The following is a 27,836-nucleotide window of genomic DNA, read 5'->3' on the forward strand; positions in this document are numbered from 1 at the left end:
ATAAGACACGTAAACAGCAGCGTCATATGTCGCTATAAACAAATGTTTGCAATAACAGTAAATATTACTGTACAGACTTAATAAACTTGTATGTATAAGCAATATATCGTCTTAGGGCACTCTAAGCTTTACCTCTCGCAAACAATGCTTCCAGGTAGCGCTTACTTTAATGATATGTACCACTATCTCATCAGATATGATCTAGCTATCAGTAATGTTAAAGTCATAGATATTATAGTTGTATGCGTATTGATTTTGAGGCACGTGAGATGTGAAGGTGGAAACTGTACCTGCAGGTTAAATTTAGGGTAAAATTTACGTCAGGCCCGTGCCGATTACCGATGACGTACTCAATGGTCCCCTTTTCCAGGTGGTTCTAGATTTTTCTGTTATCGATTGGTTGCCGCACCAATCACGTAAGGACATTGGGTGTGACGCAGCCAATCACAGGCGTACGTGGGCGGGTCCGAGGAGATACAGTCAGTCGGAGCCGCTGGGTGATGTTAGGGCTGCCTGGGAGTGGGAGAATCCGCTCTGGACATCATTGCTCTCTGGGATTACACTGAATGAGTTTGCTATAAACAGCTTTACTTACATAACAGCTAGTAATTCAGTTAGTGCACGCTCGGCTAGCCGTGTCGTATATTTTCAGAGCGGACGACACGCTTAAATAAATTTAAAATTAGGAACAGACCGCCATTGTGTGTTATTTTTCCCCCCTTCCTCCTAGGTGTGAGTGCGGTCGTTTGCGGAGGATAACTTGGGTGAATTTAAGAGCGCTCAATATGTCAGTGGTAGGCATTGATGTGGGTTTCCAAAATTGTTACATCGCTGTGGCCAGGAGCGGTGGCATTGAAACCATTGCCAATGAATACAGTGACAGATGCACGCCGTAAGTATAGCCGAAATGTTGACAGACATCATCGCCGTGTAAGTGTGGTCTGCCTGTGAGTTTGTTACGCAATGTTTGCAACTGGAGGCGCACTGACTGAGCGGTGTGATGCACAGGAAGGCAGCAGGGATGGTGGCGGCGGTAGTGATGCGGCCTTAGTTCATTTCCCGTCACAGCAGGTTATTATAGGTCTTTTTTTTTAAATAACAGTTTATTTTTGTAGGTAGTTGAGATGTCTCCTGGCTATCACCACCGAGCTGCGCAGTGCACGACAAGCTGACTCAGTTAACCTACTTGTATTGTACATGTTATTTTGTTTAATATGCGTTTTTAAAGTGTTTGCATACTGTACAGACATCAAAGGATAACAAATAGGTTTTGACATGGTATAACGATAATGCGTCAGTTAAGGCCCGTCTACAAACTGCATCTTTAACGCATGCAAGTGCTTGATCAGAAGTGACAGAGGATTAAATCCCAGGGTGAATGTAAGGAATCAACTTGGCGGACTGAAACAAATCATCTCCAAGTGGGTCTCCGTTTCTGTAAACTGAATTTGCTGCAGCATCCGTGGAAAGGAGACTGAGAGGAGCATTGCACCTTTAAGTGCATGAGGATATTTTTCTGTGGCAAGGTGAAGCTAGGGAGTGACTTGTCACTGCTAGCCAATGTGAAATGAATCCTTGTGTGAGGAGAAGCGTTGGTCTTTGTCATTAAACACAACGATTTTCCTGTTTTTTTTCTCTCTTTATTTTGGATAGAAAAAGCTTAATTTTCAAGGTGATCTGCTATGTCTCACTGCCCTAGTTTGTAGTTCTTGTTCAGACACTCTCCCCTGTGAACTATCCCTCATGGCAATGCTCAACATTTCAGTTGGCAGCCATCGAAATTGCAGTTCTTCTTCGTACGCCACATCTGTTAACAGGATTACTTCTGTTTGTTTCCCATTAAGGGCCTGTGTGTCTTTGGCCTCCAAAAATCGCATGATTGGAAATGCAGCCAAAAGTCAAGTAAGATCATCCATGAAATTTTATTTTTGGCAGACACATTACATCTTCAAACAGTTGTCTTTTTTTAATCTTTGCTAAGTATTTCCTTTCTTTCAGATTATAACAAACTTCAAAAATACAGTCCATGGCTTCAAAAAGTTCCACGGCAGAGCATTCGATGACCCATTTATCCAAGCAGAAAGACCTAAACTGCCTTACAGCTTGCATAAGCTGGCCAATGGAACCACTGGAATTAAGGTAAAGTACTTTACATCTTTTTCACCACTCCCCCCCCCCCCCCCCATCTTTGCTTTTTCCATCAACTTCCAAGCAACCGATCACCTTCACCCTTTTGGTTTTTAATTTGCTTCGGGTCTCCCTAAATGCCTGAGTGTTCCTAGGTGCGTTACTTGGACGAGGATAAAGTGTTCACAGTTGAGCAGATCACGGGGATGCTGCTCACCAAGCTGAAGGAGACGTCAGAGAGCGCCCTGAAGAAGCCGGTGGTGGATTGTGTCATCTCTGTGAGTGATGAAAACGGTGCACAAGACTTGTCGGTGTAATTCAGAACGCGGTTTTGAGGAGAACATTAAGATTTGTGCTCTGCTTTACAGGTCCCAAGTTTTTTCACAGATGCTGAAAGGCGGTCGGTGTTCGATGCAACTCAGATTGCAGGGCTGAATTGCTTGCGGCTAATTAATGACACCACTGCAGGTCGGTGTTCTTGGATACATTAGTAACTTTATGAAGTGGCCATAGTCAAACATGGAACGTAAGGGTTAAAAAATAAATGTCTTGTCTATGAACAGTGGCTTTGGCTTATGGGATCTACAAGCAAGACCTTCCTACACCAGAAGAGAGGCCGAGAAACGTGGTATTTGTGGACATGGGGCATTCGTCATTCCAGGTGTCTATCACTGCCTTCCACAAAGGCAAACTCAAGGTTAGCCCTTTGCCTTCCTTCTCGTCCTCCAGCTGCATCTGCTCTTTTGTTCTTAAATTCTAAACTCCGTATCAATCTGGTGCGTCAGGTTCTTGCCACAGCATTTGATCCATACCTTGGAGGGCGTCATTTTGATGAGGCATTGGTAGATTACTTCTGCGAGGAGTTTAAGGGCAAGTACAAGCTCAACGTGAGGGACAACCCGAGGGCTGTGCTGCGGCTATACCAGGAGTGCGAGAAACTGAAGAAGCTCATGAGTGCCAACTCCTCCGACCTGCCTCTAAACATAGAGTGCTTCATGAATGACATTGATGTTTCCAGCAGGATGAACAGGTAAAAACCTATTTGTTTTTTTTTTTTTTCATCTCAATAAGCACACTTAATGTGGATATCTAAATTGTTTTTTTTCCAATGTTTAAATCCTCCAGGTTACACTTTGAAGAGATGTGTGCTCAGTATCTCATGAGAGTTGAGATTCCATTGAAATCGGCCCTTGAACAATCAAGTACGCCCCTTAGAGTTATTAATTAATTGATATTAATGTTACACAAAGGAAGAATCTGCTCAGGAATGTGTATGTTTTGTCTGGCAGAGTTGAGTCGGGATGATATCTGTGCAGTGGAGATAGTTGGAGGAGCCACAAGGATCCCGGCTATCAAAGAGAGGATCGCCAAGTTCTTCTGCAAAGACATCAGCACCACACTCAATGCAGACGAAGCTGTAGCAAGAGGCTGTGCACTGCAGGTTGGAAGATCCTCAGATATTAACACCCAGTATTTCTTTCCAATGTAATATTAAAAAAATAGTAGTGATAAAATGGAGTAAATATGTGTTCGTCTTTGTGGTTTTGCTTGTGCGTATGTGTCTGTGTAGTGCGCAATTTTGTCACCAGCATTTAAGGTTCGGGAATTCTCTATCACTGATGTGGTTCCTTTCCCGATTACTATGCGCTGGAAATCACCCACAGAGGATGGATTGGGGTAAAGATAGCACCACTCTACAAGAGACAGTGTTTTTTGTGATTATGTGTCTGGAGGACAAAAACTGGTTTATGTATACATAAATATATGTATTTCTACCCTGTTTATAGGGTAGTCCTAACCTACAGTACTGTGCAAAAATCTTGAACCGCTTTCAATTTAATCTTTAACTTTCAATTCTTTATATTTTGTAAAAAAATATAAATGCAAGGTGAAGGTGAAAAAATGGAAATAGGTTCAGCAGTTTAGTTCATTTCAGTAAAGATGAGGGGACTTGGAAAGGACATGACTTTTCCTCTTCTGTAGATGGTTTTTAGGCCTGTCGCCTTTTTCTCCTGCGCTCCACTTGTCACTTTTTTCTCAGATTTTTTTTTAAGGACACCCTGCACACCATTCTGATGGTAACAAAGTGCCTAAAAATACCATTTAAAACTGGTTCTTTGCTAAGTTGCCTGTTATGTGTAGATACAGCATCGATTCGTCACCTGAGTTAGGTGGTGTTTTCATGCTAGAGTGATTCATAGGTCAGTGTAACTGGTTCAGTAAATAAAAACATTCTGAAAATTGTCAGTGACTGAACTGAAAATGAGGGAAAAAGCAGCCAGTGTCCAAGACCACTTTTAAAAACATGAGGGGTGGCTCAAGACTTTTGCACAGTACTGTAAATCGAAAATATAATAAATACCTAAGAGGTCTAGATAAGAGTTGATTATATGGGCATTAATCTAGTGACCTTTTTCATTACTAAAAACTAAAAGTCTGCACTTCAATGACATATTGACTGATGTACAAAATACAAAAACTGTGTCTTTGTCTCAAACATTATGGAGGCCACTGTATGTATACTTACTGCTTTTTGCTCCTCCAAATAGGCGAGTCAGCTCTAGGACACAGTATCTGCTGACTGTGATTACTTTCCATTGCCTGACTTTGCTTTTTTTTTTTTGGCTAATTTGTGCTACAGAGAGTGCGAGGTGTTCAGTAAGAATCATGCTGCTCCTTTTTCCAAAGTGATTACCTTCCACAAGAGGGAACCCTTCGACCTTGAAGCCTTTTACAGCAACCCTCAAGAACTGCCCTACTCAGACCACAGGATAGGTAATAGTGCTAATTCTGCTCTATTAGCATCAAAGTGATCAGTCCTTACTTGGTTTTACATAGACATTGCATGTATGCATGTATCAGGTTCCTTTAACCAGCTGCACAAGCATGCAGAAAGAGGCGGCTAATGTAGGTGCGCTAAGTAGCTGGCCCAACAAATTGGATGGCAATTAGGAGTAAGGGAAGCAGGTTCTCGTGTGACTCAGCCGAACATCATAATTATCTGTACTGTATGTGTATCACCATGTGGTGGGTGGGTGTGTTTTCTCAAGTGGGATATCATTTCTTTTTTTTTCTATGCAACTGCCAGTTTCCTGTCACAAGAACACGTTGAGGTCCTATTAAAGAAGCCGCTCCTTTTCTTTCCATCTGCTTCCAGGCTTTTTTTCAGTACAGAATGTGGTTCCCCAGCCAGATGGTGACAGCTCTAAAGTGAAAGTCAAAGTGCGCGTCAACATCCACGGCATCTTCAGCGTGTCCGGCGCTTCTCTGATTGAGAAGCAGAAAGGAGAGGGCGAGGACATGCAAACTGATACAGAGCCAGTGGTGCAGAATGAGAGCAGAGCAGAGGAGCAGGTAGGATTATCGTTGCCACAGTCACTCTTGTGATGCCACAGATGTCAGCTGGTCGGTTTCTTTGTGCCGTTCAGAGTTAAAGCACAACAGCTATTGGATAGAATGGGTACTATTCACATAAAATTTATGTTCCTTATTGTTTATCAGTGGATTTCCGCCACTTAAAAATCAGCTTTTTTGTAGTTTTTTTGAAAGATACTATCATTAATTGATCTTTTATACGCAATGAAAAATATCTAATGCTGTGACACCTGACTTAAATCTTCGTTAAAATAATTATGTATGTGTCTCAGATCAAAATGCAGGTGGATCAGGAAGGCCAAACCCAAGGGGAGCCGCAGAATGAGGATGCCAGTTCCAGCAGTAAGGTTAGTCAGGCTACGATTTAAGGATGCTTTAAAACTGCATGTTTTTCTTGTTTGTTCTTGCTCATATCAGACTGTATTGATAATAAGACAAGCAGAACCCTGATACTGATATTGTTGAGACATGCTTTCAATTAAATTAAGTATTAAGTAATTCATGTATTGTCACAGATTCTGTATGCGAGCTGCTGAATTCATGTCAGCGCTGCTCATTGATGCATCTGTGCTACAATTAGATGGACTCATGCAGTATTAATTAGTCTAAAAAAAAAAAAAAAATAGATGATTATTTTGGCAAGGTGCCCCCATGTTTGGAAATCCAAAAAGGCCTCATTGTGTTCTCTGGTTTCCAAATTTAGGAGGGAGCAGCTGGTGAGAAGCAGGACCCAGCAGCAGGAGGAAGCAAGCCCAAAGTCAAGGTGAAGAGTATCGATCTTCCCATTGTGATCAACAACATTCGACAGCTTGACAGTGACGTCCTTTCTAACTTTGTGGAGTATGAGGTGAGTGTTGCAGGTGGCCTTTGGAAAAAGCCGAGTCATGCTCTGATACAAGGAATTTTATATCTATGTATGAACATCTACTGTTGTAATATATTTATGACAGAAATCGGGACAAGCACAGGTTTTATTCAGAAATGTCATACTGTAATATCGTATGGCACGCCTTGGTTGAATCATCCGTAACTTTTTTTATTTTTATTCATTCATTTTAATTTTTTCATCATAGCGTCAGATGATTATCCAGGACAAACTGGTGAAAGAGCTGAACGACGCAAAGAATGCTGTGGAGGAGTATGTGTATGATCTGCGGGACAAACTTTGTGGGATTTATGAAAAGTACATCACTGAGGGGGTAAGTAGTACTTTTTGCATCTATTATAGCGGCCCCCATGTTGCAGTAAACGACTATTATATCTGAGACGATGTATGAAGAACTGATCTATATAAACATTTCATGTTTGTTAATAACAGGACAGCAACCGGCTGACGCTGATGCTGGAGGACACAGAGAAGTGGCTCTATGAGGATGGGGAAGACCAACCCAAACAAGTCTATGAGGAGAAGCTAGATGCACTTATGGTATGTTTACGTTTATTACAAGAAAGATTTTGCAGACTACTGCATACAAAAAAATATTTATGCCCCAAATGCTAACTTTTAGTAATTTGATTCGATGTAAATTTTCCATTTTGTTACATAAGTAAATAAACCGGTTCTAATATAGCGCTTTGCTACTCTGCTTGAGCACTCGCTCATACAACATGTCTCATTCACCCATTCATACAACCACCAGCCTTATGATTAGTAGATGACCTGCTATATCTCCTGAGCCACAGCTACTACTTAGCACGCATATTTTCCTTAATGATTACTTGCTTAAATAAACCTTTGATTTTATAAATCTCAGTGGCACTTTACCCAGAATTGTTGCTTTATGTTCATGTTTCATTCTTTCATTATATAATCTTATAGATTGTAATTTATGCTGTGATTTGGAACTTTCTAAAAGTTACGTTGAATAAAGAGTAAAGATGTAAGAATATTTTAAAGTGGTAGTAGCTTTCAATGTTAACGCAAATTTTTTTTATTCTCCAGAGGTTGGGCCAGCCCATTCAGGACCGGCACAGGGAGCATGAGGACAGGCCGAGAGCATTTGAGGAACTGGGAAAGAAACTGCAACTCTACATGAAGTTTGTAGATTCCTACAAACAGAAGGTAAGCCCTCTTCTGACTGTGATGTTCTTCGATTACTCCTTTACAGGAAAAAGACAGAAGTAGGATTTGTGTTTGGAACTGCATGTTTTGTGCAGTGCTTTACAAATACTGTGTTATGCGAACAGGAAGCGTGATAAGACATGTACACATAGATGACTTGACACTTATAAGAAATACAGTCTGTAACTGATACTTGAGGTATGTGACAAAATAACCATTTATTTTTATATTTTACTGAGAGAATATGTTGATGGTGTCTTACTATGTTTATATCCTTGATCTTGTATTCTAAGTGTTTAAATTATTTTCGTATTTTAGCTTATATAGTTTAAAGTGTATTTTGTTATGGGAAAAATATAATAGGATGACTTTGTTTTAAAAGAGATCCATTTTAGACCTGCTAAAGGTTTTCTTCGTCAAAAACTCTTTCCCAGGACGAGCGATTCCTTCATTTGAGTGCAGAGGAAATGAGCACTGTGGAGAAGTGTGTGACTGAAAGCATGGGCTGGATGAACAGCAAGATGAATGCGCAGAGCAAACTTGCTTTAACTCAAGACCCAGTTGTCAAAGTAGCAGACATGATCGCTAAAATCCAGGTGTGTGATCCGCTTTTTAAGATCTAATAATCTTCTTCCTTTAGTGAGAATGACATCTTCTGATTCTCCTTTGCTTGCTTCTTCTCCAGGAGCTGGAGGACATATGTAATCCAGTGATCAACAGGCCAAAGCCCACAGTGGAGGAGGCCCCCGAGGTGAACGACCAAACCAGCGGAGCTCACAACGGCCCGACGGCTAAGCAGGGAGGAGCGGAAGGAAAGAGGGAAGCAAAGGGGAGCCAGCAGACGAAGCCGGGCACAAAAGAGATGGAGGTGGACTGAGATCTGTGTCCGATGCGCAGACTCCGCAACCATCAGCGCGTTTACCGTCACACTGGGATCTAGACAGAGGCAGAAAAATCAACACCTGGGAACATTTCTCAGTCCTCATCAACCACTTATGTGGATCTGTTTTTTGTGTCCTCTCCCATTGGATTTTACCATTTGAGGTTTTTTGTTTTCATCCTTATGTGTGACACTGGTGTGCTTTAGTCTCTCAAAGGTTTGCCATACTAAATAAATTAAAGAATGCCACAATAGATGAAAATATGAGTCTGTCGTAAAACCGATTCCTTCGTGTCTCATAGGAAGGTACGCTTTGTGTTTTGCATTCCACGTGTCTCTTAAGTGTCCAATATCACCCATAGGGAGAAATAGACAGTGCTGTCCATGCCACTGCTAGTGCAAACCTTTTAGTTAGTATACAATAATACAAATTATATTTGTATTCAACGAGTTCGAAGAGATATGTCCGTGTCTACAAACTACTAAAATATTATTTTAGTAAACAAAAGCAGCCAGCATAGACATGTACATAGAGAACACATTCTAGTGTTACAATGGAAATGCTCATATACCAAGTTTCCTTTAGTGATTGGTTGCCTATTTCCTTTTTTTTTTCTTGCATTTTTCCATATTTAATTGAAGGTGGGGAAAAAATAAACGCATTTGTCTGCAAGACAAATTTGTACGTGTGAAATGATTGATTTTCAGAAGAAAGTGGCCATCTGTGCTGTACTTATGTTTTCAGATGTGATATGGAAAGTTTCAATATATATATTGAAAGTCATTTGTAGCAGTCATTTACTCTTAAACATGCATTAACCTGTAATGTTTATAGATGGCCTAAGAAACCAGATCCCGCAGAGTGAACATGAGTCCAGGGAGAAAGTACCTCAGGTTACTTTAAACCCAGGATCCTCTTACTGTGAGGAATGTTTTGCCTTTACTGCACATTATGGTTCTCCATTTTTGTTTTAAAACAAACTTTCTTTGTCAGCAAACCAAGACAAATGAGAGGTCGTGTCCTGTGATTAAAGCTGATTTTAAAAAATTAAAAGAAAGTTACTGGATTAATTCACGATTAGATAACATTTTCTTTAATAATACATTTATCATTTAAATTTATAATTTTAAAAGTAGTAGCTGATTCCATATATGCAGTTCCTGTGTCTGGACGACCCCTGATATTAAATTAAATGTAGATCATTGAAGCTTCATGTAACTCCATCGCAGCCACGGGGCGCTTGGAGGAGGCGTGGCAAAGCTTAATGTTGTCAAGTGACGCGGGGTGTGACGTAGCCACGGAGTAACGGGCGGATATTTTCAAAATGGAAGATATGGCAAAGTTTTGGAGGGGAACGCGAGAACAACATTTATTCGTCGTGTGAGGACTCCTGTAGCGGCTATCCATGCACTCTGCCTATCGGGGAACATTATTACAAACCTGCACGCGTCTGCGAGGCGAAAAGCCGCCACGATGAGTGTTTCGATCGGAGATAAAATTGAGGTGAGTGCTTTTGTTGGGCTAACGCCCACAAGCTAGCGTCCACTCGGACTGATGGCTTGTTCTCGTGTCAAGTCAAAGGCTGGAGTTACAAGTTAGCTAAACAATATCGCACTGAGAAGGAAAAAAAACACTGAGTTTGCGTAATATAATGGGGATATGTTAAACTTTTATTTAGTCATAGCTAGATATTATACTACTTAACATCAATTACTAAGGCGATAGTTCAGTTTTTCGTTTTTAGCTTGTTTCACGTGTCGTAAAGATATCGCTCTTTACGATTGCCTAAATGTATTCTTCTTCTACTTATTATTATTGTTGCTATTGTTGTTTAGTAGTAGTAGTAGTTAATGTAGTAGAAAATGTCAACATCGTCTCTGCGGGTGTGTAACCTTACCCATGCTCCCCCAGGACAGACATTGTTGTGTCGCGTCAGTTTGGGGACCCGTCATGCTGCTTGGAAACGGCTACAAGTGGGTCCTCATTAGCGGGAAGAGACCCGGGATAATTAAAGGTTTTGGTTGGCCATATGACGGCGTCAGGTGTTAGTGGCTTGTTTGACAGTTAACGTTTGTTGTGGGTGGATTTCTCCCGTGTGGAGTCGTTGGTGGTTGTAGAGAACAATCCAGCAGGTCGCAGGTTACGGGAAGGATGTTTGACCAAGTTCTTCGCCATGGCTTTAACAACCTGACTGCTGACTCCCATGCTAGCAGAGATGAGAAAGGAGGTTTTTGTTATGATCAGGAGTCGAGGATCGAGGTGTTTGCTTTTAAAGCTCTCGCTTCCCGTGGGATTTAAACTTAAAAATGAAATCATGCTCACATTTTCCTGCAGATGCGTTGTTTGTACAACTTCTCTTTTTGTGCACGCAGGACTTCAAGGTCCTCACTCTGCTTGGGAAGGGCTCCTTTGCGTGTGTTTACCGGGCCAAATCGGTGAAGACTGGTCTGGAGGTTGCCATCAAAACGGTGAGATAATCTACATCTTTATCAGTGATGCTGTAAAATTGTAAACTTGGAACTACTGGGTTATGACATATGTTGCCTCCCGTGGGGTTCTTGTGGTCTCTTGACCCGCCCCACAGATGAGCTCCCAGTGTTTCGTTGCCATTGTGGGTGGGAAACTGATTATTAGGATCAAACCAAACTGTACAACATGCCACGCTGAGCCGATGAGTGGCAGGTGTATAATTATCTCTGTTGTTCCCATCTGCAGATTGACAAAAAAGCAATGCACAAAGCCGGCATGGTCCAACGTGTGAGGAACGAGGTGGAGATTCACTGCCGACTGAAGCATCCTTCCATACTGGAGGTAACGCTGATAAGCCACAGATGATTTCTTGCCATGAAGTGCTTGATACCAACACCAACCCTGCTGTTTATTTAAATTTGCCTTCTCCTGTAGTGTATCTATACAATATACATTTTCTGTTTTTTTTTTTTTATGCATCACACACTGTTTAGTGATGCACTTTAATAATTTGAAATGTGTGAATGCTTGCTTAGTGTGAGATTTACAGTTAAAGTTAACACCAGTGCTGTAGCTGTAGGGATTCCTGTGTCTTTGTGGGACTGTTGTGTTTGATGATGCATATATCAGCTTTCTGTATTGTTGTCATGGTTATACAGGGCGTCCTTGATAGCACTTTGTGTAGGCGCGCCACCGATTTGTTTCCACTTCACTTAATCAGTAGTCTGGCTAATCTTCAGCTTTAAAGATTAACCAGGAAAGCAGGCAGTGGTGGTCCCACTGACACAGCTTTCAGGACCACAGTAGTACAATCATTTTAAAATCCAGTCAGATATATTCTATATTTTGTTCTTTCTCAATGTTTCCATATTTTGAGACGATGGTAAATGAATCATATTGTTATGTCTTTTGTTTTTGTAAAAGCTTTACAACTACTTTGAGGACAGCAACTATGTGTATTTAGTGTTGGAGATGTGCCACAATGGAGAGATGAGTCGGTACCTCAAAGAGCGAAAGATGCCTTTCTCTGAAGATGAAGGTCAGGCACATGTGTTTTTGTTTAGAAGCCTAAATATGAGTTGTGTTGTCAGCTTTGTGAGTTGCTACTACTGTAAAAAAAAAAAAGAAAACCCCAAAAACAAACCCCAACAACAACTTTATTTTCGCCCCACAGCGAGACATTTCATGGACCAAACAGTGAAAGGGATGCTTTATTTACATACTCATGGGATCTTGCACAGAGACCTGACTCTGTCCAATCTTCTGCTGACCAGCAACATGAACATTAAGATTGCAGACTTTGGCCTGGCCACTCAGCTCAAACTCCCAAATGAAAAGCACTTCACCATGTGTGGCACACCAAACTACATCTCCCCAGAGGTGGCCACTCGCAGCGCCCACGGGCTGGAATCAGATGTTTGGTCACTGGGATGCATGTTCTATGCTTTCCTGATGGGTCGCCCTCCATTTGACACAGACACAGTCAAGCACACTTTGTCCAAAGTGGTTCTCGGGGACTATGAGATGCCTACCCACGTTTCTCTGGAGGCTCAGGACCTAATTTATCAGCTGCTGCAGAAAGACCCCGCCCAGCGGCCCAGCCTCTCTGCAGTACTGGACCACCCATTCATGACCCAGAGCCTGCTGGTCAGGACCAAAGAGCTGGGGCTTGGGGATGACGGGTCCATTGACAGTGGCATTGCCACCATCTCCACAGCCTACACCTCCTCCACCTCTGCCAGCAGCGGCAGTCGCCTCCAGAAGCGAACCAAGCACATGATAGGCTCTGCTCTGCCTAATCGCATGGCACCCATCCCAAGCCTTCCACGCCAGCCCAACAGTGCCTGTTTTGAGGATGGAGACCAGTGGCAGCAGCAGCAGCATCCGCTGGAAAGGTTCAACAGAGAGGGCAGGAGCAGGGCGGCTCACGGTGTAGAAAGCGGAGAGCCTCATTCTCGCTACCTGAGGAGGGCTCACTCTTCAGACCGTCCCATGTCCACTTCAACAGGTTCAACTCATGCTGAGCTGGGGCGATGCCACTCAGAGGAGACTCTGGCTGGTATAGGACGCCCAGTCTTCCCCGTGTCCTCCACTCCACACCCGTTTTCAGAGCACGGAAGACTCCCATCTCCACCTGTCAAGCAGCCAGCAAAGTAAGCAGTCAGTCTGTTGATAATCTTTTTTTCTCTCAGGTTATTGAGACTAACAGATGACACTCTCTATTTCAGTTCTGGGTATTTTTCCACAGAGACCGCACTTCCACCAAATTTGCAATTTCAGGACTTAGAGGGAGTTTCTAATTGGCTCAACACTGAAGGTAAAATAACACTTTTGTGCTCTTTTGGTTGTTTTAATCATGACTACAAAGTTTTCCAAAAGTTTTGCTTTCTTTCTCAGCCTCTGGACAGAGGTCCGCAGATGGCAGCGCCCACAGCAGTAGAGGACCTTTAGGTGTTCACAACTCCTGGTCAGATAAGCCCATGAGCCGAGGCGCGAACCTTCACCCCAACCTGCACCACCAGCTTCTTTCCAACTCCGACTCATACAGGGAGAACATCCCTGGATTAGAGTTCCAACCTCCTCCTGACAGAGAGTTAAAGCTCTCTTCAACCAAACCCAGTACAGATAAGCCGAAGAAAACGCTGAGAGACGTAATCCCGCCTCTGTGCGCCTCCCGACTGAAGCCGATCAGACAGAAGACCAAAAATGCTGTTGTAAGATTTTAATCTTTTTTTTTTAATCTTTTTTTCCCTTTTTTTTAAAATTTCTATGTGTGAACAGTGGATATATTTTTAGATATCTCATCTCTTTTTTTTCTTGTCTTCTATCCAGGTGAGCATTTTGGACACGGGTGAAGTTTGTATGGAGCTGTTAAAATGTCAGAGTGGTCAAGAAAGAGTCAAAGAAGTCCTCCGGATTTCCTGTGATGGCTCAATGGTACAGTTTCTGTAGGGCAATCAGCATTTATCATGCAGTTACTTAATAAATCTTTCCATGTTTGAAAAAAATCTTCAGTCTTGTAAGTTGTGGCTTATTATGACCATCTGCTGTAGGTGACGATATACCAGCCTAATGGTGGAAAAGGTTTTCCTGTGCTGGACTGCCCGCCAGCTCCTCCAGAAGATATTCTCATTTGTAGCTACGAGGATCTTCCAGGTATCCTGACGGATGCGTCCCACCCATTAATATCAGATAATAAAAAAAAAAGTGAAATAAAATTGTAATTGAGCTTTTTTTTTTCTTTCTTTTTTTGTCACAGAGAAATACTGGAAAAAGTACCAGTATGCCTCCAAGTTTGTTCAGCTTGTTAAATCCAAGACTCCTAAAGTGACCCTTTACACCAAGTATGCCAAGGTCATGCTGATGGAGAACTCCCCTAACGCGGACCTGGAAGTTTGCTTTTATGATGGTGAGTCCGAGGTGTTTGCTGAACGTCAGTAATGAGGTGGCTGAGCTGATGAGTCTAAATTAACGTGTAATAACTGCATCGTGCAGGCGCAAAGACCCACAAGACGTCCGAACTTGTGCGAGTGGTGGAGAAGAGCGGGAAGTCGTACACTGTGAAGGGCGAGGCGGGGCTGAGCGGCCTGAGCCCGGAGTGCCGGAGGTATGTGGAGCTGTCGGACGAGGGCCACGCCATGTGTTTATCTCTCGAGGCCGCCATCGCTGCAGAGGAGCAGCGCAGCACCAAGGACGTCCCTTTCTTCCCCATAACGATTGGCAGGTGACAGGAAAATTCTGGCCACCTCGTGACAACTTTCCTTTGTTTTTTTTGTTATTTTTCTCGTCTTGCGTGACAAATGTTTGTTTTCTTTTACTTCCCAGGAGACCCGTCAGCTCAGACGCTCCAGGCTCATCGTCTGCGCCCTCGCACCCGGTTCCTCCAGATACAGCATCACCTCCTAAACCTCCACAAATCACTCCTTCGGTAAGTTCTGACATTACAGGATAAAATGAAGAATAATGTGGATTTCCACGCCAGACGCTGAGACGTCTCAGGCAAAAACATGTCATGTATGCAGTGTTCACTGGTTTCAGGCAGACGGATTCTTTCCACAGTACAACCAGAAGACTAATAGTGAAAAAATCAAAACATAAAAACAGCACCTGGAGTCATGTGTGGGTGTGCAGGGCGTGATGAGATCTGCATTTGATTTTTACTGATTTATTTCTAGATGATTTCCTACGATGGGTCTGACTTCACCACAGCCAGCCTGAGTAAGAAAAGCCCCCCAGTGCGACAGGACCTCATCCAGAGCACAGGAAAGGTGGTCAAGTCGATATTTGTGCCAAATGTTGGATGGGCGTCCCAGGTAATAGATGACTAATATTTTAAGACTGGGAATGTGAATTGACACTTTGACAAAAACCAAATCCTTGTTTGTATCTGTAGCTGACGAGCGGAGAGGTTTGGGTGCAGTTCAACGATGGTTCTCAGCTGGTGGTTCAGGCAGGAGTTTCCTGCATCACCTACACGTGTCCAGAAGGGAAGATCACCAGGTATGAAATACATTAGAAATGTCTTCTGTGTTCCCTTTAAGAGCTGAGAGTAGAAGTTTTTAATATGGCCATTTCAGAAGCCCCATCCACCTGCTGTTCACATCTTTTGTTTGCATGTGGCAGCCAATCAGAAGAAAGTTTTCTTAAAGATAATGGAAATGGAGCTGAAGGGCTTGTTTCACACAGTTGATGAACTGAGTGCTGTAACAGACGCAGAGTGGAGGACAAAGTAGCCCGAGAATAAAAATGCAGAGCTTGTTATTTGCTGGATCTTTGGCCAGCTTTCCACACAGAAGAAGCTGCAGTGTATTTGTATGGCACAAAAAGTAAGTGGTGTGTTCTCTGCAGGTATAAGGAGAACGAGAAGTTGCCCGAGCACGTTAAGGAAAAGCTTCACTGTCTCTCGACCATTCTCGGCCTGTTGGCGAGCCCGGCAGCGCATCACCTGCAGTCCCATTAACACCTTGTGTATAGAGGCCTGTCAAAAAGCTGGAAGTAGCATTAGAAACCTTCATTTCTCTTCTTGTAAATATCTTCTATTTGTGTTGTTTTTACATGTACAGAAGACTGAGATTATGAAAAGATATATTTTTATTTTAATAAGCAGCTATTTTGTATAGTGTCTACATTAGCCCTGTTGGAAAACTTAGTGTTTGTGTGTCTTTTTGTTTTTTTACTGTTTCCTACTACTATGAAATGTGCGACCGATACACGCTGAAACAATAAAACATCTGGAGGCCGGGTGGAGGATCGCTGCACTTTCTTTTGCAGTTACTCAAAGTAAAGTCTGTCACTTAAAATCAATGGAGCTGAAGTTTTAGAGCCCTGATAATTCACATGGTACAGGAAGAAAAGTAAATACTGATTTCTTTGGTGCTCAAATATTTGCATCCAGATGTGGTGCTATTTATTTCAGTCGATGTATGTGGAGTCCTGCTAGCGGTTAAACATAAATGGTATTCACCAAGACCTCTTACTAACTCGTTATTCTTGCATCATTCAAATTTTTCCAGACCAAAATACCACACAGAAACTGCTTTGGTGTTATTTGGTTAAGACATTTCATATAATACAAACCCATCAACGATTAGCTCAATGAAGCATCTTTATAGATTTTAAAGGATTTGGGAGCTAAGAGCTAAACTGCACTAATTTAATATCTAGGATACAGAGTAATAGAAAGTCATTAGAGTGGATGTTTTGTTTTGAGATAAAATAGTGTATTTTGGGTAAACTTTCAAGGATCATATTACTATTCTTTTGTCAACAACTGTCATTTATATAGAAGGAAGGCAAACCATTAAATATGTAAGTTATTTAAAAATAAAACTAAACTGTCGCCTACATGATGTAAATAGTGGAGTTGTACTTGTGGAGCCATTTTTCACTCTTAGTGACGGCTAAAAGCACTTCGCACTACAAGCTATACTCACACATTTTATGTACTGGAAGTGCTTTTTATCCATCCCATACACTCATACGCACATGGCTATATCAAGAAGATATCCTTGCAGACTCAAATCTCTGACTCTCTTATAAGCAGGTGAATCACTTGAGTATGATTGTTGTAAAACTTTAAGAAAAATAAAAAAGCAGTGAAACACACCCAGAGTAGTTTCACATGTTTATTTTGCCCTGTTGAATTGGCCATTTAATTAAAAAAGTCACAAAATTGAGGATTCTTCTCAATTACAGAACCGATACAAAACGACATACTGTACGGATGTAAGCATAGGCGCATATACACGTACTGTACAAGACACCCAAGAAGTACACATTCAGGTGGAAGCCGGGAGCATGATGACACCATCTGGGTTGCAGAAATGACCAAGAGTGGGATTAACCATTTATATTTCCCATTTAGAAGCACAGTAAAGAACACGAGATAGGACACAGTGGCGTACACAGATACTCAGCCTTTTCCAATTTAAACAGGGACTCGACCACAGCTTCCTAGGTGAGGAAACACCTAGACTCATTTTAACCTGGTGTGGTACTTTTGAATTTATTGTTGCTTCACTACATTCTGAAGGCAAATCAAAACCAGGATACTCAGAAGGGTTGTTTACACATGTAGCGAAGGCCAACTTCCACTGTGCCGTCGCTCTTCTTTTGTCCCAGAGAGATGCTGGTGAGGTGGCCGCAATGACACAAATATATCCGCTCACAGGGCAAGCAAGAGGACGGTGGGTTCCCTTGGATGCTGATGGAGGAAAGAAAACAGCAAGGGGAGCTCTCTGGGACAAGAGAAGGAACGCAGTAATCTGTATTTGCTGCAGGTTGGCACTCATTTCCCACTAGATGCTAGAGGGATGCAACAACCGCTCAGCTGATCTGTCCCTTTCTCGTCACCCGAACAGCAAGACCCAGAATTTTACCGTCCCTCTACGTAAATCCCCACTTTTTCAAAAACATCACTGCTTTCATTTATATAAAACATTTCCCCCATAAAATCTCAATAAAATAAAGTTGCTCTTAGTAGATGTAAGGACATTATAAGATTTTAACAAAATCGTTAAAAAAAACAAAAAAACAAAATCTCACAGTGAACACTGGGAACGACAGCTGGACCTCCACCTACTCCCTTCACTTAAAATGTGACACAAATACAGCAGCTGGAACAGCAGACAGGTCAGAGAATAAGGTTTGAAGCACATGAGTGGATTGGACTGTTGGTTTAGTTAACTGGAAGAAGCGCTGAGAGACAATAAAGCTGAACAAATAACTCAATTATCTCAGACTGTTCAGATGAATACTCACTTTAGTTGGGTATTCAAACACACACACACACACACACACACACACACACACACACACACACACACACACACACCTGATTTTCTTATTAATCCCAAGTGACAAGCTATACAGCAGCCCCAAGTCTGTCCGTCGGTCAAGTTTGCCTCAGTTTGCTCGCGTGACAGATACAAGCAGTGAAGACACTTGGGGAGTCTGTTTAAGGAGACTACAACCCCCACTGGAATTCTGAAAAATCATGGAATTTCTCGGAAAACATCCACAGACAGATAACATGGGAATGTGATCCTCATCTTCCTGCACTGGAGCGACTCAAACTGCGACTCAAACAGGATGTAGTTTGTTTATCTAACACACAGAAAAACACCCCCACCCACACACCATAACAATCATTACGAAAAGAAACTTGGTCACATGGTCATGGAGATTTTATCCTCTTAAGATTTGAAAAATAATGCTCTTTTTCTTTTCTCCTCCTACACTCAAATTATATTTAATGGCACTCGGGAAAGAAAAAAAACAAAACACTGCTCCCCTGTCTGTTTAAACCAATAAAACAATCTCATCACTCTCTGCAGTCGATTGGCCACAGTCACATAGCAACCTGGGATCTGTGGAGTAGTGTTCAAATGCCCAAACGCCTCCTCTCTCTACGCCCTTGCACGTAGCACTCAGTGGTATTGACCAGAATACAAACACACATCACTGGCACAGTTGGCCACAGTGTAAATGTGCCTGTGTGTAAGTGAGTGTGAGAGAGATACAAGGGATCATACATTGCACATCTAGTGGCACATCATTCTCCAGTCCTGATTCGGCCATTCTAATTAGTTACCTCTTCTGGACCCTTTCATCACAGAGACCTCACGCAAGAGAGAGAAAAATAAAATCAGCTATTAGACAAAAGTTCCCAAAGCTCACATTACAGTACTGTTAAAGTCTCATTAGACAAAACGAGGGAAAAAAAGGCAGAGGAAAAAAAAAGCTTACATCCAATCACCATCATTTCCAATAACTATATAGGAAAAAGGTTTGTGTCTCGATTAGATATATTATCATCATTAACATCATATTTACTATGATTATTAATTATTATTATTATCACCACTGTCATCCGTTATTTGTTCAGGGATCAAATAGGGAGGTAAGGGGATGGGAGAGAAAGAAAATAAAAGAAAAAAAAGAAAGTCAGTCACTGGGAGGAAGCCTTGGTAGCTATCGTGGAGACACAGTGCTGCTGGAAGTTGGGTGACATAGCAGAGTTGCAGCCCAGTCTCTGCAGCTCTTTTCCCAGCATGCTGCAGCAGCCCGGGGCTGGCGGGGCAGTGTTGGGTACCGTGGTGCTCACCGGGAGGCTTTTGGGCTGTTCGCCGGCAGGAGGAAAGTCAGGGTTGTGGCTCTGAAGCACGCTGCTGATGTGGTTAAGGAGGTCGTTGAAAAACTCGGGGACGCCCTCGTAACCTGGAAAGACAAGGCAATATTAAGAAGAAGAAAAGCAGTGACTTCTGGCTGTGTGCTAAATAAACAATATTCTACCTAAACTGTTCTTATAAAGCTGCTCCTGGACACTAAAGGGAACATAAAAGAATTTTCCCTTTAGTGTCCAGAAGGACCCTGAAACTTCATATTACATTAAAATAAGACTCATACTTAAAGATGTTTCTGAGGTCATAGCTCAAAAGAGCCTAGGTCTGTGTTCCCATACACTTCCATACACCTTGCAAAAACAGAAGTCGCCCCCTGCTGGCCATTAGAAAGAATGCAGGTTTAAGGTTTTCTGCACAAGCTTCATGCTCTCTTGTGGTCAATAAAAAGCAGAAATGCAGTTAGCAGAACCTGTAGCTTAAACAGTTTAGGATTACACAGGTGATGGCTGCTCTAAGGATGGATTCATTATAACTCCCAGTAAGATCGGAGGTTTATTTTCCACTTAATGAGCAGATACTTTAAAGAAGATGATTTATGTGTGTGTGTCTGTGAGATTGAGGCTGTGCCTACCTGGGAATGCATTGATGTCAATGACGGCGTGCTGGCCTGTTTGATTGTTGATGATTACATCGATGCCAAACAGGGACACGCCCAGTGCTTCTCGCAATGACCTGGACAATTCTCTGATGACATCATCACTGGGTGGCTGAGACACTCCCTCCACGTTCTCTCTCTGGGTGAAACAAATATTAAAATGTGCATTAGCTACACAGCCTTTAAAAGTCAGGGTTGTGGCCCTGAAAAGAACAAAGACATTATAAAAGAAACGAGATGACATTTCATTCAGTGACATTTTGGACGTACCGAGGTCAAGTCTGAGGACGACTCTGGTTTGGAAACATTGTGGCTGTTGAAGAAAATGGCTCTCCTGTCTGAAGCAGAAACAAAGGGAAAGGGTGAGGCGGAATTTTAAAGAGTGTTGACTACACGAAACATAAGAAACTCCCAAAGAATTAGTTCCCAAATCACTTTTCCGACGTCAATGGAAAATGTTCGCTCCATGTGTTCCTACCATACACTTTCATGTAGATCAAATAAAACATAAGAACTGGTGAAAAATACAACTTCATTATTGAGAAACCTATTTAAGCCTAAAAATGTGACAAAAAAAAAATGCTGACCCGTTGAGATTAGTTCCTCATCATGTCCAATTATACATGTTCTCTTCCTGTCCCCACAGTGACTTCTACATTTTTTAAGGCTTTCAATATCTGTGACTAAAGGTAGGATTAATTATTGATAATCATAAAGGCTGCTTTACTTAGCCTGAGGAACTGTAACCAATGCAAACAATCAGTTTAATATGTAGCTCATGATCCTGAACTAAACAGACTGTTTATGCAAGAAAACAACTTCAGAACAAGGCGGCTTTATTCCTGCAGCCTCATGTCAGACATCAGCTGTGGGTTTACCACAGTCTGTTATTCAAATTTAAAAAATATCAGCAGGTTAGGGCATGAAGTGGAAGCAAATTATTAATTATTTTAAAAATGAACAACCTTGCCTGCCAGTTATACTGTTTGCTTATTTCCATGAACCCTCTGACAGTATGTTGTTTTGAATTTTCTCAATAGAGGATACACCAGACCGAAGGAGGTAATAAAGGATGCACTGAAGCACCTTTTCTTAGTATTTAGATACTTTAAACACATCTTATTAAGGCTGCCATGCAAATGCTTCTGGGTGACTTCACTCAGTCTTTTTTCATTGGAAAGTTCCTATTTGACTGCAGTCCTGGTGTCACGGTGCAGCTGTCTAGATTTTCCATCATCTGCACTAGGTGGCGCCACAGTTCAACCATGGCCTTTAGTAAGTAAAACTCATGTTTTCTAAATTTGAATACCTGGTATTTTAAAAACAAACAAAACCCCCAAAAAAGAATGTAACTAAACCACACTGATGTAATTCTTTTTCATCTTAAAAAGTCTTCAAGTCATCCAGGTCGAGTCTGTGAGCTGAAGACAACATCATATCCTGGCGTGCTCAGACCTCCACAAAGGATAAACCAAACAGCCACTTCATAAATGCATAGCCCAGCCACCTCAGCAGAACAAGACTCAGCTGTACACCTGCACCTAAAGGATCAACAATACTGTCGAGGATCCCAGTATTCACTTTGTTTTGAACAAAGATGGTTTGAAAGAGCAGTAAAGGAGGCCGTTTACATGCACTGTGAATGGACCACTTTCAAACGGGACAACCTCCACTAGGAGTAAAATGCCCAGGACTGTGCATGATTTGTTTTTAGAACTGAAGAAGCCTCTTGGATGAGAGGTGAACCCTAAAGAACTGCAGTTGGCCATTTTTTTTAAGCTCTCAAGAAAAGTCTCTCAGTCATACCTACAATGTGTTGAGTGTTCCATATGTTTACATCAATAGGTTACTCATTGGGCTCGGGTGAGGAATTTTCTTTGATAAATGTGACAGGAATGTATCACAACATTTTTACCTACGTTTTCTCTGATTTCTAACTTGTAATGATTAACATGAATCAGTGTTCGAGAGAAAGGAGTGGAGGGAAACTGTGTGTTCCATCACTGTCCAAATAAATCTGCCCTTCGGCACGGCGAAGGTCGCGGTAATGAAATGTTCGGCGGATTGGCTCATTCATTCCCTGGCTTGATGGGCAAAGCTTCACTTTAAGGAGGAAGGCTGACTGGGACAGCCCATCTCTCACTTTCCAAACACTAACCCATACTTCAACCTTTCAAAGCACCCTTTCCATCACTTTCTAGGTACAAAACATAATGCATAGCTTCAGGCTGTGGGGGACAATGACCTAAGCGCTGTGCAGGTGTATTGCTGTGCTGTGGTGAGCTTTTCTGTTGTACCAGCATTCCAGGCTGAAACCAGCCATCCTGTCTGCACGGTTACACAAAGCGGACGACTACGCTGTCGGCAAAAATGATTTGCATGTGGGCCTCTGCTGTATCACATGCAAATGCTGGAGTCGTTTGTGTCTGGGGATAACCCTTTATTCAAAGACACGTCATGGGTAAAGCTTTTGACATGTTTATGGAGAAAAACACTGCTGCTCCTGTCTAGTTTTGACAACATGTACCAACAGGGTATAACTCAATTGCACTCTGCTGCACCCCTTAAAAGGGCGAACAGGTCCAATCACAGGGACCATAAAGCCATTTTATGAGCTCTTTTATTGGGTAATTTGGAGAAGCTGTGCAGATTGCACAGACTGACCAGTGTGCCTGTAAGCAGCGCTCGGACTTCCCCACCCGTCACTCTCCCTCTCACTGTGTGTCCGTTCTTAACCTTACCTGCAGGTCCAGCAGGGAAGTTCTTAAGGGAAGGTCTCTCCACTACAGTGTAGGAGTCTCCCACCACGAACACTTTGTAAAGCACTGCGTTATGGTTGATGAAACTCTGAATCACACAAGGAGGCTTCACATCCTTCAGGTCTTCTTCACTGAAGATAATGGCCATCTGTGGGCAGGAGGCCACACAATAAATGACAAAGAACTTGACAGGAAACATTGAGGTCGATCAGCAGTTAGAGGCAGGTTAAAATCTAACTTCATTCAGTGCTGCTTGTGCCGCTGAAATTGACGCTCCTGGCAAGCTAGCCAAATAGACTTAATGCCTCCACAGTGTTATACCTACATGAGGTATAACACTATCAGATTTTGCTGTTTGGACTAGAGTTAAATGACAATCCTCTAACAGAACAGGTATTAGCTAAAGCAAACTTTTGAGGGTGTGAGTGACCTCTGAATCCTGCGGGCCTCTTACCTCATGGGAGTTGGTGCCATGAGCCACCCGTGTTTTGCAAACTGTGGAAGAAATGAAGACAAAGAAAAGCGCAGAGTTTACAGCAGAGCACAAACCCTTAAATTTTTTTGTTATATTTGAGATGATGATGAACAAAGAAACATGGCAACAGGTTTTAAAAAAAAAAAAAAATGTGTGGTGAGTAGAAGGAATTAAGATGACAACAGCGGAGCTACTCACTGAAGGGGAATGAGAGTCCTTGCCTCTTGATTTGCTCCAGCACGTCTGGGCTGCACTCAGTGTTGAGGACCATGAATGGAGGAGAGCAAATCCTCTCATCTATATATTTAAAAAATAAATAAATAAGAGAAAAAGGTGAAAGACTATATTAATGCTCAGGAGATGTGTACTCTTGGTTATTTTCACTACAGAAACTTATAAAAGTTATTGCTTTGTTTAATCCACAGTTCAAATTTGGAAGATTTAAGACATCAAACTCATTTTCTTCTGCAGTTTTAGCTTTAACATACAGTTTCAACATAACGTTTCAGCAACTCACATGGCTAACAGTCATATGCTATGACCTGTAGTACTAGGTCAAAAAGTTATTTTTATAACTCATCCCTGTGATGTGTTTACACAAGAAACACAGCAGAGGCCATCTGGTACTGTCCTTCTGCTCCTTACAAACACATACGTTAAATTAATCATAGCGACTACTTGCTTAACCTTAACCACCACCTTTTTGTTGTTGATCCCTTTAGGGATCACAGCAGTGACTCATTACTTCCTATTCCTAGTACAGTCTTCTGTCATGTCACTTCTGTCCTTCACTACATCCATGAATCCTCTCTGTGACATCCATCTTCAACATCCTTTGTTCAATAAATCCACCGTCCCTTCTCATGTCCAAAAGACTTCTTTTATGTCCATAAAATATATAAGTTCAGGTCACCACAAAAACCCACACAAATACAATGATGAAATATAGGAAAGCATCCAATTTAATGAGGAACTAAGGATAAACCAGCTGAGGACACGCAGAGTCATCGGGCACGTCACCTGATGGACTCACAGGCCTGACATTTCACAACAAACACACTTGCAGTTACAATGTCTTTAAAATTCTCCAGGTATTAACCACAGAAATTCTGCTTCTTTTCCACCCATCTCTATATTTTTTGTCTGTTTACAAGTATTTTTTTCCCATCACATCCTGCAGCAGCAGGTTGGTCAGTTCTGATAAGACTAAAAATTTTAAAAACATCCTGCAGCTTTGACAAGCGGCACCATATCAGGACTGGGGATGCATCTATATTAATGTTTTGTATTCTGTAATTTCCCCTCCGCAGTAGGTATATGGGGGCGATAAGGCGGACGGGTTGGAGATAACGCCACAGGAAATCATTGGCTGGGCCAAAACAACAGCTGGCAAAATGTTAATGACCAAAACACAATAGAAACATGCCAGTCTTTGTGTGCCGTGGGCCTCAGCAGTGGCAGGGCTCTCAGCTGATGCTAGTGCTGAGGTCAGGAGAATCTCATTTGCTTAAATTAAGTCCAGTGCAGAGTGCTGAACTCTGGGTGCAGTCAGAGTTTTACAGAAACCATGTACAAGTGGCCAAAAGGAACCACAGAAACAACTTAAATGAAGTTGTTGGAAGCAGAATTATCATATTGATGTTCTATGCTTTCACCTACCATCAACAGTTCTTTCAATAAAAAGACAAAAACAAACCAACAGAGGTGCATGTGCGAACAAAAATGTCCACAGCTGGTTTGGCTCCCCCCAGTACAGAGCTCATGTGACGTTGGGCTAATATTCTGGTACACTCACTACGAGCATCTACTCAACTTAAAGCTACAGAAGTTCCCAGATGTGCAAACTGAAGGAGAGCATCCCCAGCTCTGAGCTACTCATGAATAATTTCAGGAGAATCAGGTCTGTATATTTTCCAAATTCCTAGTGTATGTCTGTCCAGATTTGACCTTTGACCTTTTGGAAATAAATGACAATTTATCATTTTATTCCGTTATTCATTTTTGGGATATTTCATTATTAGGAGCATAGCAGTAATGCTATTGAGAGGTCACGCTGACCTTTAAACCACCGACATGTTGACATTCAAGAGCCCCCCCCCAGTTGATTGAGATGAAAAGAAACTGATATGGGGATAAACCTAAAACATAATGGTGCTGGTGCAGAGGTGTTATATCAACTGTTGCTGTGCGAGGTGATAACGAAGCATATAAAGATGCTTGGTGTTAAGGATCCTCTTATACTGTTATTTCACAGAAAATCAACAGGCAACAATTAAAATCATACAATTGTAGCTAAAATAAGAGATTGTAAGAGATTCAGTGTAGTCTATAAACACGAAAACTGTATAATTTTTCCTTTCATGCATATAGGCATTTATTTTACTATATACAGTAGCTTCTTTAGCCAAAGAAAATGATGAAATAACCTTAATCTTACTGTACAAAACTAATATTGTAAACACACATTTCAGTTAAGACTGAGATTATGTTGCTCCAACTTTAAACTGCTGAATTTTTGCAAGCAGTTTTTCTTTAAATGTTTTTTCTTTGTAGTGCTGACATTTCAAGTGCAATAACTCTACCTTGAAATAAAGTGATTTACATAACCAGGCTCTACCAGTCTGATCCTATGACAGTTTTATCACATGCAGCGGTGATTCTGGTGAAATGTTAGCTACAGCTGTGAAAATAATGTCTTAATAACCCAGGAAAATCCTTTAGGTACCTCCATCTCGTGATGGGTCAGAGAAAAAGACCTTAAACGTTCCCCTGCTCTGCTGCTGGCAAACATGTGTTTCCACACTATTTAGAAAACTAATTTTCAGGAATGCGTTTGATTTTTTATGTCCAAAGAAAATAAATCTGGTTATTTAGAAAGACTTAACCACAAAGGGTTTATTTTTGGTTGCTTCAATACTCCTGTTCTCTTGTTCTGTGCACTACGACCTTTGCCTGTGAAGCTGGGACCGTTCCAGGGCTGGCTTCGTACCCGCCAGTGCTGGGAGCAAGCCTGGAGGGTTACCCATGAGTCATCTGTGCACTGCCTACAACTGTGTTCCCTTTTAGTGATGTTATTTTATCAGGTCAAGAACAGCATCAGAATAAAAAGAAAAAGCCTGATGGTAAAAACATGCCCATTACATCACTGAGTTCCCAAAGATTGATAGTGTTACATTTGGCTAAACAAAAACCATCAAAAGCCCTGAGCCTTGTCAAATGAGAAAAGAAATTCAAGCTCCAAGTTCAGGTTTTATAATAAAAAGAGCAGAGACTGGTGGACACGAGTGAGTAGCCAAGTTTGTAACAGTGTGCATGCTTGGCTCTGGCTGACACTTTAGGGGGGAAGGAGGAGGAGGGGAGGATCAATCTCTGGCTCTGTCTAAACATTACATGCTTGCAGCAGACCCAACGGAGCCGAGGACAGTCTTTATGGGCCTCTACAATGGACAATGAGGTACTTTTTAAAGTGGGATTATACAGTTACGAAGTCTTCAGGATCAGGACATCCCTTATATTAAGTCATTCGTCCACTAGATTACAACATAAACACACAGTCAAATAAACTCCAAATGCATAGGCCTTAACCGGTCACTCAAGAGGAAAGAAAATAATCAAAAGGCCTGTTTTAACACTTAAACTCAGACGACACTATTCTCTTGTTTGGGGATTTAGGTGTAGGGAACTACAGAGAGCCAAGTTTCATTATACTTGCTAAACTGTGGTGCTGTTTAGGTGAAAGGCTAGACTCTCTTGTTGCTATTTAGAGCTCGTTTCCTAGAAACCCGAGCATCCTCTCTTTGCTGCTCTCTTCTTGTCCCTCCAAGGCAAAGCAGCAGGATTTTTTAATATTCTAAATTGAACTGGAAACACGGCTATGCCCTGAGAGCATTGCTTGTCTCAATGTCGTGCTCTAAGAGGCTTACGCTCCAATTAAAATTATGAGTCATTTATGAAAAAAAGAAAAAAAAAGAAAAAAGGAAAATGTGATTGTTTTCCCACAACATGCAAATCCAGGTATTATGTAATGATGATCAAAGCACAGTAGGGCAGGTGAACCCGACAGGCAGAAACTCAAGGTGGCACTCTTTGAGCTCACACAACTGTTTCTCATTGTCATTCACAGAAACGTCTATAATTAAATATTGATCACTTGCATAAACCGGCTCTGCTGGTCCTCACAGAGACAGAATAATACTGCAGCACAGGGAGCACAACTGGATTGTTGTATAAATAGTTTCAGTTTAATTTCTGTTATCTTGAGCTGGAGAGGAAAATGTTTAAGACTCTAAGAGTTGGTGTGACAACGGTTTCTGTCTATAAAAAACAGACTAAGATATCAAAAACTCGTGTATACACAGGAACCAGCAGATTCCACTAAGTAACATAAACAGTTACCTTGGGGTCTGGCT

At 41.8% G+C, this 27,836-nt stretch overlaps 3 protein-coding genes across 5 annotated transcripts in view; 2 read left to right on the forward strand and 1 right to left on the reverse strand.

The window, feature by feature from the left end:
• Positions 1-491: 491 nt before the first annotated feature.
• hspa4l (heat shock protein 4 like) lies at positions 492-9,480 on the forward strand. Its single transcript, XM_040041259.1, has 19 exons — positions 492-892; positions 1,845-1,902; positions 1,999-2,139; positions 2,283-2,405; positions 2,496-2,595; positions 2,691-2,824; positions 2,913-3,157; positions 3,253-3,329; positions 3,417-3,568; positions 3,698-3,804; positions 4,769-4,902; positions 5,285-5,481; positions 5,775-5,849; positions 6,206-6,349; positions 6,576-6,701; positions 6,821-6,928; positions 7,445-7,564; positions 7,999-8,160; positions 8,250-9,480. Exons 1-19 carry the CDS (start codon positions 786-788, stop codon positions 8,439-8,441), a joined length of 2,502 nt encoding a protein of 833 aa, XP_039897193.1. The 5' UTR covers positions 492-785; the 3' UTR covers positions 8,442-9,480.
• Positions 9,481-9,722: 242 nt separating this feature from the next.
• On the forward strand, positions 9,723-17,036 carry plk4 (polo-like kinase 4 (Drosophila)). Of its 2 annotated transcripts, none has more exons than XM_040041258.1 (15): positions 9,723-9,948; positions 10,818-10,913; positions 11,161-11,256; positions 11,839-11,953; positions 12,089-13,067; positions 13,143-13,231; positions 13,312-13,628; positions 13,747-13,851; positions 13,968-14,070; positions 14,174-14,323; positions 14,410-14,638; positions 14,740-14,842; positions 15,090-15,227; positions 15,308-15,414; positions 15,763-17,036. In XM_040041258.1, the coding sequence occupies exons 1-15, from the start codon at positions 9,919-9,921 to the stop codon at positions 15,872-15,874; spliced, it is 2,769 nt and encodes a 922-aa protein (XP_039897192.1). In that variant the 5' UTR covers positions 9,723-9,918; the 3' UTR covers positions 15,875-17,036. The 2 variants fall into 2 exon arrangements, with proteins under 2 accessions (XP_039897192.1, XP_039897191.1); XM_040041257.1 differs by lacking the exon at positions 9,723-9,948 and adding an exon at positions 10,255-10,704.
• The window catches only part of itpk1b (inositol-tetrakisphosphate 1-kinase b), a 31,407-nt gene continuing 20,597 nt past the window's right edge, over positions 17,027-27,836 (reverse strand). The window contains exons 6-12 of one of the 2 annotated variants that reach the window (XR_005697230.1): positions 23,626-23,724; positions 23,407-23,447; positions 22,935-23,100; positions 20,464-20,531; positions 20,170-20,332; positions 18,549-19,632; positions 17,027-18,247 (exon numbers count right to left, since the gene is read on the reverse strand). Coding sequence is in view for 1 of the 2 variants with exons in the window: in XM_040041260.1 (XP_039897194.1) it covers positions 19,364-19,632; positions 20,170-20,332; positions 20,464-20,531; positions 22,935-23,100; positions 23,407-23,447; positions 23,626-23,724 (806 nt within the window). In the remaining variant the exon portion in view is untranslated. Of the gene's footprint in view, positions 19,633-20,169; positions 20,333-20,463; positions 20,532-22,934; positions 23,101-23,406; positions 23,448-23,625; positions 23,725-27,836 lie in introns of both variants that reach the window. The other variant, XM_040041260.1, reaches the window with a different exon arrangement.

This window comes from Simochromis diagramma, unplaced genomic scaffold, assembly GCF_900408965.1.
Source record: "Simochromis diagramma unplaced genomic scaffold, fSimDia1.1 OVJJ01000304.1, whole genome shotgun sequence".
Classification (NCBI taxonomy): Eukaryota; Metazoa; Chordata; class Actinopteri; order Cichliformes; family Cichlidae; genus Simochromis; species Simochromis diagramma.